Raw genomic sequence first — 15317 nt, 5'->3', positions numbered from 1 at the left:
CATCTACGTATGCATGAGTCACCCATGTAGGTTTCATTATAACTTTCTGGCTTACTCTATCCCTCCTGGTGCCTACTATAGGCATCCAGCTCCCCCTGAAAAAGATTGGTCTCCTTAAGGGAAACAGAAGACAGCACATTTATAATTGTCTTCATTTCTAGATTTCATCTTCCTTGACTTAATTTAGGAACCCAAGAAAGAATCACAGCTATAGAGACTTAATGTGGCTCACCACATTACAGGGAAAGATGAACTGAGGCTCAAAACCTGCCAACACACTCCCAAGCTCGATTTCCTTGCTTAGCTTACTCTCCAGACACAGTTGATGTGATTGGCTGGGCAGGTGCCTATTTTGTCTTCTTTATTAGACCTTTTTTTGAGGTGGGGAGGGGAGAAGGGAGATGGATATTCTTTATTCTGCACTTCCAATAGGATGGGACTTCCTCTGAGGGCAAAGAGGCATAGGTTCATTTCCCTAAATGTAACCCATTATGTATTTTTCCAGGGGCAAAGGAAAGTAACAGTGACCTCACACCCAAAAGTATCCCTTACCTACTGTGGAGGCTTTCCTACCTGTTCCCTACTACACAGGGTACACACCCTATGTGGATTTACTAACTGATGACTGTTGACAGGCAGTCAGATGTAGAGATGCTGGATCTTAGAACTAGAAGGGACTTGAATTGTCACATAGGCCAACCCTCTCACTTGATGGGAAACTGAGGCCCAGCAAAGTTAAATTATTTACCCATGACTGCACAACTAGTGGCATAGCCAGGATTAGAACTTGGGTTTGGGAACTCTTGAGTCCAAGGCTCTTTACATTACACCAAGCTGGTTCCTCTAAAACAGAGGTTCTTAACCTAAACTTGATTTAAAAAAATTTTTAGTGTAATATTTTATTTTTCCCCAATTACATGTTGAAACAATTTTTAAACTTTTTTTTTTAAGTTTTGAGTTCCAAATTCTATCCCTCCCTCCCTTTCTCCCCTCCCCCTTCCCTGAGAGGTTAAGCAATCCCTGAAGTTGATTTTTAAAATATTCTAATAGCTGTACTTCAAAAATTGGTTTCTTCTACCATCCTGTGTATTTTATTTTATACGTTTAAAAGCATTCTGAGAAGTGGTTTGTAGGCTTCATGAGACTGCCAAAGGGGTCTATGATACTAAAAAAGCTTGAACATCTCTGCTTTAGGCAGAACAGAGATTCAAACTCACAAGTCCCTTAATGCTACAGACCTCTCTTGGACCTTTGGAGCCCTCACAAACAGCGACTCCCCCAGGATATGGGTTTTGGTGGTGATTCATGAAGGCACCTCAGTTGTGAGCCTGAGCTGTAACCAATGTTATATCGTGTTTATCTGCCTGGATAGGCCTGAGTCAGTGTTTCTATTTTCCTCTGGAACACAGATGCTTTCTTGTTCAACTTACTTGACTATTGTATCCCAAAGTGCCAAAGAGCCAAAAGGAGAACTTTTTTCGAGGCGTCCCTGGCTGTCCCAAAGTCACTCACACTCCCTCCTCTTTCTGGGCTCTGCTTGATTAAGCAGCACACCGTCCAAGTATTTGCAAGATGCCTGGTTTCCTCAGGAGGGAGGAGGAGGCGACTGAGAGGCTACAGGGAAAGCAGACAAAAGATTCCTCACTAAAGGCTGTCATTGTAATAGAATGCGGTAAAATTACATACAGGTGCTCAGGCTCCTTCTCCAGGCAGAACATCGCTGTAAATCAAGAAAGTCTTAAATTTCTGGTCCTGATGGCCAACTGTCCTTAAAGAGCCCTGAAACTTGAAACCCTGGGCAAAAAGGCAACTCTCAGTTATCCAGGGCTGAGGCTCCAGCTGGTGGATTATCCAAACTCTTGGTTTCCCTTTTCTCTCCCCTGCCCACCCGAAACTCTGCTCTCATTTTGTTCATTTCCCAGGACATTAGCACCCCTGTGAGAAGCTGATGATCAGAAAATCACAGAAAGCTAGGGACTGATAAAGAAAACAAAATAGGCACCTGCCCAGCTTGGAGATCAAAATCCCATCTCTTCAGGCTAAAGAATCTACACTTTAGTCAGTAGGAAATAGGATTTTGATTAGAGTTCTGCGACATCACCAGATTTTAACATAAAGAATGGTAGTGGGACACAGGAAGGATTGGAAGGGGGGAGACACTGGAGTAAGGAAGGCACATCAAAGGGCTGTTTCAGTTGCTAAATTTGGTGGCGGTGTATACTGCAGTAGCAGTGGGAATAGAGAAGGACTAAGTTGAACAAATATTGTCGAGGTAAATCCCATAGACCTTAGCACAGTGCCTGGCACGTCTAACGTTTAATAAATGCTTGCTGACTCCTTGACTTGATAACTACATACAAGAGATGACAAAAGAGGGATGAGTCAAAATAACAAGTTTTCATAGCTGGAAAACTGGATGAACAGTGGTATCACAGACAGAAATAATGGAGTCAGAAGGAAGAGAAGGTCAAGGGGCAATGGCAGTAATAAACTTGGTCTGGGCATGTGAGGTTAAGTGTTGGTGGGATGCCTCTTGTTTTCCAATGGGGAAAAAGATGAAAACTCAAAGTTCAGAATTCTTTCTTGTGAAATAAAAAATGGGAAAAGGAAATGGAAATGCTTCAGTTAAAATGAGATTTAAGGATTATCTGTAAAGACAATTCCAGATTCTCTTTGATTCCCCTTACCATGGAGGAACATGAATGGTCTATAACTTTTCTTTCCCCTAGAAGTAGTTTTGCAAACAATGACACAAATGGACTTCCCTCCTTCCTCTCTTCCTTCTTCCCTCCCTCCCTTCCTTTTTTCTTTCTTCCTCCCTCCCTTTTTCCTTCCTCCTTTCTTCCCTCTTTCCTCAAACATTTATTAAACATAACTACAGGGTGCAAAACACTTTGCTAGGCATTGGGGAGACGCAAAGTTTAGGTACTACATGATTCTCAGTTTGGTAGGAGGATGACACAAACACAGATAATTTTGGTATTCAATATTACGCAGTGACTACACTAGAGAGTTCTAAAGTACTCTATGAGGTCCAAGGAGGAGAGACATCATGAAGTGAGGGAATCAGGGAGGACTCCGTTGTGGAGAAGGTGACATTTGAGTTTGGATTTAAAGGATAATAAAAATAGACAGAGGCAAAGGGTGGAAAGGAACATTTTAGCATAAGGAACAAAATCTTGGTGTAGAAAGATTTCTTTGGTGTATTTCGTGAAGCACCGTGTTTCCCCATCCCTAAGATTAGTAAATGTGGGATTTGCTTTAATGAAGATTTAATCTTCAAAGGTAGGGAAGCAACCAAAGGAATTGTCATTCTGGACTTGCTTCTCACCAAAAAGATGAAGCAGAAATGATGGGATCTCAGGGGAGGGACATGGAAATGACTTTACAAATAAAGTTTGTAATAGAAAAGAGGAAAACTGCCATGTACTCTGGATTTTGTTAAGAGGTTCAGAAGTTTCAAAGGAAAGATAGCTAGAACCCAACGGCCTAATACTTTGCAGGGAAAGTCAACCCAAGATGGGTAGGAAGCTCTCAAGAAAGAAGTTCTGAAGCACAAGCAGAAATTGTTTTGATGAGGAGGATAAAGAGGGGCTGCTAAGAAAAATGAAAGTGGGTACACAGGAAATTCATTAAGAACCTCAGAGCTAAAGGAGATACATAGAAAAATTGGAAATAAGGGCAAGTAACTAAGGATAAATGAATGAACGAAAAAGCAGGTATTAAGCATTTATTGTGTGTCAGGCACTTTACTAAGTGCTAAGAATACAAACATAAGCAAGCAAGACAGTACCTGCCCTCAAGAAGCTTATGTTCTGATGGAAGAAGACAACACATAAGGAGCCAGAAGAAGGGAGCCAGGAAGTGGGATGTTCTGGGCCAGATAAGGCAAGAGCTTACCTATCAGAGTCTAGGGTCCCAGGAGCAAAGTCTGAATTCCAGTGGAAGGGGAATGGGGAGGATGGCCAGAGTGTAGGTGGCATGACTTAGAAATGTCCAGAAAGGACTAATATAAGAGAGTCTACCAAGAACTGTGTCAGGAGCATTGATGACTAGACCAAGCTGAGGCTGATGACGGATGCTGAGCCAAAAAAATTAAGAGTAAGGGACTTAAGGTGAGGGCAAGAGTAGGCACTACACAAGATAGTGAGATGCTGAGTCAGCATCTAGTTGCCCTCAACAAGTTCAGCAGACAATGCTGAAGTATGTAAAGTTGAGCAGTCAATAAACATCCATTAAGTACTTACTATGTGGAGGCAGCTAGGCCGCACAATGGACAGGGCACTGGGCCTGAAGTCAGGAAGACCTGAGTTCATATGTGGCCTCAGTCACTTACTAGCTGTGTGACCCCTGGGCAAGTCATTTCACCCTATTTGCCTCAGTTTCCTCATCTGTAAAATGAGCTGGAGAATGAAATGGCGAACCACTCTAGTATCTTTGCCAAGAAAACCCCTAAAGGGGTCACAAAGAGCAGATACAACTGAACAACAACATGACACATACTGACTATATGACCCATATAGACAATTCTGTAAGGTTATAAACTGAAAAGCAGGTGCTGACCTGCACTTGGAGAGGGAGTTTGCTTTCCTGGAAGCTCCCTACACCAATGTAAGGAAGAATATTTGTCCAAGTTTATTTGTATGTATTTCATATACCCCTTGTTAGGTTAGAAGATCTTTGGGCATAGGGATTGTTGGTTTTCATCACTGTCTGACTAGCACTGAACCCAGGACTTTTTGCATTATAGGTGCTTGGTTTGTTGAATTGACTGAATTTCAGAGAACAAGCATTGTGCCACAAAAAGTCTCTAGCTGAAAAGAACAACCCAATTTCATCTAAATGGGTATAAATGTGGTCATATCAGTCATATTAAAAACTGTGGTGGAGTGGAAAAAGCGCTGGATTGGGAGCTAGAAGACCTAGGTTCAAATCCTGTGTGACACTGAACTCTCTGGGCTTCAGTTTCATCATCTGCAAAATGGGGACGTTAATATTTGTCTCTCTGCCTACCTCACAAGTAGGAGTGTGCTGTTGAGGGGAAGGTGCTTTCTAAACTTTAAAGTACCTCATACATGTGAGATATTCTTATCAGAGTCTGAGACAGCAGGGTTCTAGCCTTGGCTAAAAATACCTTAAGATATTAACAATAAATCTAGGTGGCTCTTCAGAATAAAGCAGCTTTTCTACCTTGTTCTCCAGCCTTAGGTGGTTTCTGTGATTCCCTTTCCACCTCCTTTGCCAAGCAATCAAATCCTGTCTCTACACTCAGATACCAAGTCTACACAGCTCCAAAGATTTCTGGTTAGTACAGACACTGTCAAATGAATCATTTGTCAGGTTAAGTCAACAAGTATTTATTAAGTATCTATCATGTGCCAAACACTGTGATAAACACTGAGGATACCAATAAAAGCCAAAAAGGGGGGGGGGAGGATGGGTACCTAGCTCTGGCACATAATAGAAAAAATGCTTGTTGCATAATTGATTGATTGAGCATTTGAGTTAAGCAAGAGCTCAAACACTTTTCTCTCAAGGACCTGGTGGTGCTAAAGTGTCTCTTCAGGTCCTTTCTAGCCCTAGGGCTTTTATTCAGGGAAAATATGACCTGAATTACGAGGAGCTAGGCTAAAAGAGGACTATATTAGGAAGGTGCTCCGAAAGGCGGCCCTTGCCAAATAGCCTTCAGTATTTCCAGATGGGTTTGATCACTTGTGATTAAGAGGCTTGATTTTTCTCGTAAGAGGTTCGTGTGCCAAGGTTTTGATCACAGCTTTCAGGTCTTTAGTCATATGCCCTTGGACCCTCCACACCTAGGATGTCTTGATAATATATTGATAGGGGGTGAGAGGGAGAGAATGGAAGGACGAAGGGGAATTGCCAGGGGAGGGCAGAGAGAAACTGCTGAGTAAGAGAGAAATGAATGTTTGCACTGAGAAAGCCTGTATCTCTAAGGGCAAAGGAATGTGGAAATCTGAGGACTGGGACCTTACCTAAATTTTGTTATCTTCCCCAGTGTCCAATGAAGTTTTCTGCACATAGCAGCCAAAAAATTGGTTGAAATCCATTATCTCCCTCAATCCTGACTACAACTATGGTGGGAAAGGGAAATACCAGGGCAACAGTTTTACAGGTGAGGAGATAAGATAGCTGCAGGTCAGAAAAGTTAAAGGATTTGCCCACGGTCCCACAACTGACAGTCATCAGAACCAACGACTGAAACCCATTGCTTCTGATGGGTGTTCTTCCCCACACTACACTGCCTCTCTAAGGGAACTCCCTTGTCCTTCTTAACTTCAGCCAATGACTGGTAAGTAATAATATACCCATTTTAGAGATGGGGAAAACTGAGACCCATCAGCAAAATGACTTGTCCAAAGTTGTTCATTTGGTTAGGACCAGGAACTAGATGCACTTTCTACTTAGCCATCAGCTGCTCTTATTAAAGACATATTTCCAATTGGGGACCATTAGGAAGGAATATAAGTATACCTTTCGTATACTGGCAGGAAGATTCTCACTACTTTGGGCTTTGAAGACCTCAAATAGAATTTTGGGGGGTGTCTATTATGTACAAAACAGTCATCCAATAGTCCCTTTTTAAATGTATCCCTGAGAAGGATCAAGATTTCTATCCTCCTGAGAAGTTATTAGCTTCATTCATTCATTCATCTGCTGCACCTCTTGTAATGTTGCAAATTTGTTTTCTGCAATGTGTCTTAATACCCTGTTAAACTGTTAAGGTCCATGAGGATGGGGTACAGGTCTTGTCAAAACTTTGTGCCTATCTGCAGGGATTTGTACATATGTAGTCTGGGGTGTATAATTTATACCTTCTACTAAAGCAGAATTCAATCTTTTAACTCAGAGAAGCTTCAGGAAGTTGCCTGAGGCTCAGAGTTAAGTGACTTGCCCATGGTCACACAGCTAATACTGTGTATCAGGATGTCAGATGTTGCTGACTCCAGCTCCAACATTAAATTTACTCTGCTGCTCTGCTTCTTATGCAGTAAGCACTTAATATGAGTTGAATCCATTCATTCATTCTACTCCTATGTGTTGAGAATCTACTATGTGTGAGATACTATGTGCTTGGCACATTTGCAGTTATTCCTTTGGCACCAACTCTGGAGGGCTGTGCAGGCAACAGAAGGAGGCGTCCCATTTGACCTAGGTGAGGACAGAAAGTATATTGCACTCAAAAAAAAAGACAAAAATTAAAATAAAAGGGTCTACTTTCTAGTGAAGGTTCAAAACTTCACGTGAGAGGCTCCGAAGTCTCCCTTGGGCCGAAGGCCCCTGAGGTGGGACCCACCAGGCTGACTGATGACCCTTTTGGCTGATTTCCCCAGATTGAATGCGGGCCTAATAAACTCAGATTTAAAGGATTTTAATCCGCAATAGTCTCTTAGACATCATTCCCCATAACTTCTTGGATGGTTTTAGGTATTTGTACATATGACATAAAAATTATAACGAATTTGTTTACATGTATCTTTTAAAGGGCCACCTGCCTGAACCTTCATCCCTAGTGGGGTCAGGATCTCCTCCAACGCATACAACATTACCAATCCTTCCGCCACCCTTTCCGAGTCAGGGAATCCCTTCTGGTATGCAGCTTTTCTCCCCTCCCATGCACTGCAGCCCCCGGGGAAAACTCAGCCGGCTGTAAATACATCAGCACCACGATCCTGCCTTCCATCCACATGAGCTGGGAGATGAACGTTCAGCGCACGACAGCATCCGATTTCGCGTGGAGGCCCGGCTCTCCTTCTTTTTCTCCTCCCTCCCGGGGATCTTCCTGAGCCAATCAGAGCACCCCGAAGCGTCCGGTTGTAGAGCTGTGCACCCGGGGATCCGCCCCTCTTTGTTGCGCGGGCCAATGGGCACATTCGGAACATCGGCGGCGGCCGGGTGACATGGTTATATGTCACAAAATAACATTCGATAATGGAACGTGGAATAAAGCGACGGCCGCAGCAGCAGCAGTTGCAGCAACAGTCCCAGCCGCCCGGAGAGGCTTTGCTGCAATGAACCCCCACTGCCCGGAGGTAAGAGATTAGAGAGGTCGGAGCTCTCTCAGTTTCTCCTCCACTCGGCCAGTCCCACCGAACCTCCTGCATTGGAATTGGGAGGTAAGGGGGTGGGGCGGGGAGGGATTCGGTGCTTCAACTAGAGACTGGCTGCTCACTTCACCCGCAGAGACTGGGGAGGGGTCCTTGAGAGAAAGAAGGGGTGTCCAAGGCTACCGCGCCTCTGCTTTGCGGTCCGGGGCGCTCACGTGCTGTTGCCTTGGCTTCGCGGTTAGCAGCATCTGGGCACGCAGTGGGGTTTGAAACCATGCACTTGGACTCCCGGGATGTCCCTCGTTCACTTTCCGCAAACTGCTTTTATTTTTCCTGTCCTTATCCATCTCCTTCCGTCTCTATCCCGGTCTGTCTGTCTGTCCATATATATGGGGCGGGGAAAGGGGGGCGCGGTGCATTGTGTAGATCGTAGAGCGGACCCTCTCGGTGATGCAGGAGAGGTTGTGTTCAAGTCCCCCCCGCTACCCCCCTCCCCCGCCTGTCAGCTTTTCAAAAATGCAAGGATGCTTGGACACTGTGCGAGGACGCTGAGCATAGTACAGTCCCCGCCCCCCTGACAAAACAAATCTACCCTTCTTCTCCTTCTCCACTTGACCGTATGTCTCTTCTGTCTCTGCTGATTTTAGGCACAGTCCCTAAGAGAAGAGGTCCAGCTGCCATCTCTCTGTTAATAGTAGTCTCTCCTTTGCCTGCTTCCTGCGGCAGCCAAGAGTGCAATGGAGAAAGCTTCCTTATTTATGGGGCACTGATCCCGGTGACCAGACACATCCCGAGGGTGCACACTCTCCCACTTCTCCCTACACTCCCCCCCAACCTTCCTCCCACCCCATCATGACTGGCTCCACATCCAGCGCTCACCACTGCCCCCACCCCAAGGGTGGCAAAGGAACGCGGTCCAGGAGCACTCACGCACGATCCGTGTGCCTCACCAACAACGGGGGGTCGGAAGAGGAAGACAAAGAAGGAGGGGTGCTGTTCCATGTCAACAAGAGCGGCTTCCCGATTGACAGCCACACCTGGGAACGCATGTGGATGCACGTGGCAAAGGTACACCCCAAGGGAGGAGAAATGGTGGGGTCCATCAGGAATGCTGTCTTCCTGGCAAAAGTAAGTAACCTTGCTCACAGCACCCTTTCCCTCTCCCCTCCTCTTCCCTAACTGGTAGGATCTTCCTGGAACCTTTGGAGGTGGTTTTCCTTCTCCCTCCCCCCCCACCTTTTTTTACTCACTAGGTTGGGTGTCATGGAAGCTGTAGATATTGGAAAAGGGCAGGGAAGAAAAGAGGCTTTCAATTCAGATATTTCAGTTCCGGAAAGACTATGCTTGGGCGTTCTTAAGCCTGGAGTAGGGGGCTGTATTCCTTAACGTGTACCTTCACTTCCCATTTCCATTCTTCCTCCCCATCCCCTCAACGAGAGTGAACAAGCTATGGACACCACTCAATACCGCCTAAGCCAATAACACATAGCGCCCCGCCTCAACCCAAGGGGAGAGACACCCCTACTGCTATTCGTTCTTTCCTCCCTCTTGCAAGTGATTTAGCAGGAGATGAATGAATGTGTAGTCACTCAGTCAGGTTTCCCCAGCGTGAATCATTTCTATGCTTAGTGCCAATTTTTCATGACAGTGGCATTCACCCTGGAAATTAGAAAAGAGCAGTCCTCATCTTCCTAGCTCCTCTGGGTAATTGGGAATGAAGTTGTTGCCTGCTAATTGTTGTTTGGGCTGTAGATAAAAGGATTTTTCAATTAAATACCAGGATATATTCTTACTGGCTAGAGGGGACAGAGTGAGGTGGATAAAATGCCTGCTAAAAAGCCTTCTGAAGATCAATCAGCCAGCAAGCATTTATTAAATACTTACTATGTGTCAGGCACTAGGGATACAGAGAATAGTAAAAATAGTCCCTGTTTTCAAGGAGTTCACCTATGGGGAAGAGAGGGAGGGAGACAACACTTGAACAACTAGGTATTTACACATTATATCCAGATTAGATGAAAGGTTACTGAATGATTATGTCAGAGGTCAGAGACCTGGAGTGACCTAATGATGCCCTAGTAATACTAAACCACTTGTAAGAGAATAGTGTTGGCGCAGGCTTGGATGAAAGGAAGCAAATGATGGCACTGTGACTGTTAAAAGACAGCCCTTTTTTGTTCCACTGTTCAGTAGTTAATGATGATGTTTTATAACTCTGGTGGTCAGTTTGATTCAACTGGAGTGTCTGGTGTGTGCTGGGTACTCAAGACCTGGGTTCAGATACCAGCTCTGCCACTTAATAGCTAGGTAACCTTACACAAATCACTTAACCTCTCCTTGTCTTCCATTTCCTCATCTGTAAAATGAGGGCATTGTACTAGGTGGTCTCTAAGGTTTGTCTAGCTCTAAATCTATAATCCTATGATATTCTAATATTTTGATGGATTTACGATCTTATCCATGTGAAAATTTCTTCCAACAGTTGAGATTGCAATCCATCTACGCTTTGTGATCCCAAGAAATTCGTATACATGTCCTCCAATAAATCCTCCACTGGCAAGTCCATTCTATATGCTGGGAGCCTTCTTCTAGATTTTTAAAATTAGATGGACATCATCCAATTTAACATTGTTTGACTTTCACTCTCTCCACTTGACCTTTCTGATAATACACCTCTCTACTGGCATTTTTACTGTTTCTCTTGTGCCACTCCTTCTTTGGTAAGATGTTTCAACCAACTCATGCCTACCAACTTATGCCTACCATATTCCTCTCCATTGCCCTTTGTACAAATTCTTCAAAGACTATGGTATTCCATTTGGTACTGGGGAGACAAAGAGTTTCTACTGGAAGGACTATGACATTTACATAGACAAATACAACACAAAGATTATGACAGGAGCAAGGGAGAGATCTGTTCTAGACAAAGTGCTCTAGGAACATTAGAGGAGGGGGGAGAGGCCTTGCTTGGGAGATCTGAAGTGGCTACCTGAAAAAGGTGGCACCTCAACTGAGTCATGGAGGATTCTAAAAAGAGGGGATGAGGAAGCAGTGCATTCCAGGCAGGGGGAATGTCTGTTGGAGGTTAGAGAACAGTTCAGTAGTTCAGGTTGGCAGGAACATGCATAAAGGGGATTAATATGAAATGAGTCTGGAATGATAAATTGGAGTTTCCTTAAATGCTGGGTTAAGGACTTTATATTCTCTCCTAAAAGCAATGGGCAGTACTTCTTATGCCTTAGGCAAAGTTGAGCTGTTAGAAAACTCTTATCTTACATTTACTTTGCATATATTTTGTGTTTACTATATACATTGCATATATATTTCACAAAATATGGTTCTCAGGGACTTCCATTCATTGGTTCCACTAATCTCTAGTCCATCTGCCACTCAGCTGTCAAATTGATCTTCCAAAATGCAGGTCCTGACCATATCACCCCCTTATTCAATTAATTCCAGTAGCTGACTGTCACCTCCGGGATCAAATATGAAATCCTCCACTTGCCTTTTAAAGGCCTTCATAATTGGGGCCTCTTCTACTTTAACAATCTTTTTATGCTTTACTCTGCAATTCATTGGCTTCTTTGCTGCTCCTCACCCCATCTGCCAACTCTCTGAATTTTCACTGGCCATCCCCCCTCCCCACCATGCCTGGTAATCTCTTTATTCTTATCTCTAGCTCCTGATTTCCTTCAAATACCAGCTAAAATTCCACTTTCCACAAGAAGCCGTTCCCATTCCTCCTTAATCTTAGTGTCTTCTCTCTGAGACTACCTCCATTTTAGCCTGTCTATATCTCATTTGTAAATAGTTGTTTACGTGTTGTCTCCAACACCGAAGTGTAAGCTCCTTGAGGGCAGGATCTGTCTTTTGCCTTTCTTTGTGTCCCCCTCATGCAGCACAGTGCCTGGCATTTAATAAGTGCTTAAGAAATGCTTATTGACATACAACTCACCTGATTCTCTTATTCATTTGATTGCTTCTCAATTTCCTTGGCTAGGTCACCATTCATCTCCCCTTCCCCAAGAAGTATTTGTACCCAAGGCTGTATTTCAGGCCCTCTTTTGGTGATTTCAGCTATTCCCATCAGTTCCATATCTCTATATGGAGATGTACATCTGTAAATGTACATCTGTACATCTACATCTGAAAAATGTAATCTTTCTCCTGAGCTCCATTTAGCCATCAGCAACTGTCTGCTGGACATTTCTACCTGGACATATTAGGAAAATCTCAAACTCAATATGTCCCAAACACAGTTGGTCACTTTCCCTCCTCCAAACTTTCTGTCTTCTGCTGAGAGCACCACTAAGACCTCAGGATCATCCTTGACTCTTTCCTTTCCCTCCATCTTCAGACAGTTGCCAGGTTTTGTTTATTTTACCTCTATACCATCCATCACTTTTCTCTGCTAACATAGTCATTACCTACATCTCCTCACCTCTTGTCTGGGTTATTGCAACAGCCTCCCAGTTGGTCTCTCTGCTTCCCATCTCTTTCCTCTCAAATTCAGCTGCCAAAACAACCTTCCTAACTCACAGGTCTGACCGTGTCACTCCTCTTCATTCTTCAGTGGCTCCCTCTTGCCTCAGCCTAGCATTCCTTCACAGTCCTTCACAGAATGATGCCAGCGTGCCTTTCTAGCCTTATGTACTGAGAACTACTCTCCTTCATGTACTCTGTAGGCCAGCCAAATTGGCATATTTGTGTGACATTTCATTTCTTGTCTCCATATTTTAAACCAATTACCTGGCTGGAGTGTGTCCTACTTACCCCCACCTCTTAGTATCTTTAATTTTCTTCAAAGTTTAGTTCAAATGACACCTCATCAATGAGACCCTCTCCTGATTCCCTTAGCTGCTAGTGCCTCCTTTTATTCATTCACCCCTGGCCTCAGACATTTACTGGTTGTATGATCATAAACAAGTCACTTAACCCATTTGCCTCAGTTTCCTCAATTGTAAAATCACCAACCTTCCAGGGTTATTGTGAGACTCGAATGAGATATTTGGAAAGCCCTGAAAACAGTGTCTGGCACGTAGTAGGTACTTAAGAAATATTTATTTCCTTCCTTCCTTCTCCATCCCTCCCCAACAAATGACCTTGTGTTTGCTTTTCATATATTTTGCAAATAGTTACATGTGCTCATGTAGTCTTTCCCAATAGAATGTAAGCATCTTTGTTTCATTTGTGACTTTGTATCCCTAGCACCTAGCACAATGACTGGCACAAAGTAGGCACTTGATTCAATTGAATGGTTGAGCAATCTCTATTGCCCCTTCCAGCTATGAAATTTGACATTTCATGACTATATTTCTTCCTTCTAGAGCAGATGTCAAACTTAAGTAGAAAGGGGCCACTAAACTATCTTGAGGGCCACATATTGACTTAGAAAACCACAAATTAACATTATCTATATTCTATTGTATCTTCAGTTTGTTAAATATTTTCCAGTAACCCATTAGGTTCTAGCTACATTCAAGGGGAGTGTTGCGGGCTTCATGAAGGCTGTGTGTCTGACGCCCCTGTTCTAGCACAACACAGGAAAATATTTGAAGACAGCTTTCACTCAGTGTAGTAAGTGGAAATAGTAGCAAGCTAAGAGTCAGGACACAGATTTAAAGCTCAAAAGACTTCAGCCTCACCCATTCCCTTGACAGGGGAGGAAACTGAAGTCCAGAAAAGGTGTGACTTGGCAGAGATCATCCATCTGAATAACAGAGTTGGGATTTGAATCTAGGCTTTCTGACGTGAAACCCACGCGTTCTCCTCCACCCAAGATGCCTGGGTTCCAGCTTCACTCAGTGGCAGTGCCCTATAGCAGAGATGTCAAACACACATCCCTCAACACTCCTGAGTGCTGCCCAAACTAAATTAAAACACAATTCCTAATTTTAGTGTGTTGATGTATTAAAAATATATATATATATAAATATGCATGGTTTTCTAAGTCAATATGCGGCCAGAAAAGATCTCATGTAGGCCACCATTTCTATTTGAATTTGACCCCACCAATATACAACAAAAATCTTATGGGGCTTAAAGCCAGGCCTGCTGTCAACCAGCTTTACCAGTTACTAGCTCTAGGACTCTCTCTATGTCACTTAGCTTATCCAATTCTCAGTTTCCTTTAATATAAAAATGAGGATAATAATATTTGCATTACTCTACCTTACAGAGTTATTTTGAGGATGGAAGGAGATAATGTATGTAAAGAGCTATGGAAATATCAGCTATTTTTAACTCCATAACCTTGGGCAAGTCACTTAAGCTCTTTAGGCCTCATCTGAAAAATGTAAAGGTTTGACTAGATGATTTCTAAAGTTCTTTACAGCTCTTAAATATTCTAGTTTATACCCCAGTCTCCTTTTAGTCATCCCCACTTCCTCCAGAGACTTTTTCATGATGGGGTTTCTAGATGCCTTACTGTCCTATTTACCTTTCTCTGGATGCAATTTTTCATTACTTCTTGTTCAGTCATTTCAGTTGTGTCTGACTCTTCATGATACCATTGAGGTTTTCTTGGCAAAGATGCTGGAGTAGTTTGCCATTTACTTCTCCAGCTCATTTTACATATGAGGAAACTGAGGCAAAAAGTGACATGCTCAGGGTCCCACAGCCATTAAGTGTCAGAGGCCAGATCTGAACTTAGGAAGATGAGTCTTCCTGGCATTCTATCCACTATGCCCCTTAGCTATGATTAATTTGTTGTGTGTGTTTACTCCATTCATCAAAAGTTTCAGCCTAAAAGAGGTTGTCTTGTGTATGACTTGTGACCATGGGCAAGTCATTTGGCATAGGACAACTCAGTGCCGTAGGCAACTGCGGATCTGTATGAAGTGAAAGGTGTTCCCTTACCAAGAATTTCACATACAGTAATAATGAAATCACAAATCTGAACCAATAAATTAAAAAAAAATTCATGTCAAAAAAAGAAGTGGCAGCCTTTCTGTGCCTAGGTAGATCATTTGCTGACTTGCTGGGGCCCAAACAATTCATAAGCTCTCGTACAGCCTTCTGGCCTCTCTAATCCTTAAAGGATGGGAGAGATCTTTGTGGGCCCATCCCTGCAGCCTTTCCAGCTTGGTAAGAGCTGCCACATTTGTTCTTTGCCTGCATAGTTTCAAGGTCTCATGGTCACATCTACACCATGATGAGACACAGAAGGACTGGCTTTTTTCTTCTAAAAATGCAGTCCCAAAACTGAACACAATACTCAAGATGTGGTCTGACCAATGGAGCTATTATATA

General features: G+C 43.4%; 2 protein-coding genes across 5 annotated transcripts in view; one reads left to right on the top strand and one right to left on the bottom strand.

Annotated features, from left to right (window-relative positions):
* The window catches only part of ANGEL2 (angel homolog 2), a 137399-nt gene that overhangs the window by 52336 nt on the left and 69746 nt on the right, over nt 1–15317 (bottom strand). The window lies entirely within an intron of this gene.
* VASH2 (vasohibin 2) overlaps nt 7922–15317 on the top strand; it is a 47141-nt gene continuing 39745 nt past the window's right edge. Inside the window, exons 1-2 of one of the 2 annotated variants that reach the window (XM_078156323.1) lie at nt 7922–8051; nt 8714–9194. In XM_078156323.1, coding sequence (XP_078012449.1) covers nt 8919–9194 — 276 coding nt within the window. In that variant the 5' untranslated portion in view covers nt 7922–8051; nt 8714–8918. Of the gene's footprint in view, nt 8136–8713; nt 9195–15317 lie in introns of both variants that reach the window. The other variant, XM_021007810.2, reaches the window with a different exon arrangement.

This window comes from Phascolarctos cinereus, unplaced genomic scaffold, assembly GCF_003287225.1.
Source record: "Phascolarctos cinereus isolate Bilbo 61053 unplaced genomic scaffold, phaCin_HiC Scaffold_5;HRSCAF=322, whole genome shotgun sequence".
Lineage (NCBI taxonomy): Eukaryota > Metazoa > Chordata > Mammalia > Diprotodontia > Phascolarctidae > Phascolarctos > Phascolarctos cinereus.
Note: the sequence above shows the minus strand (reverse complement) of the source record. Positions and strands in the feature narration are given on the sequence as shown.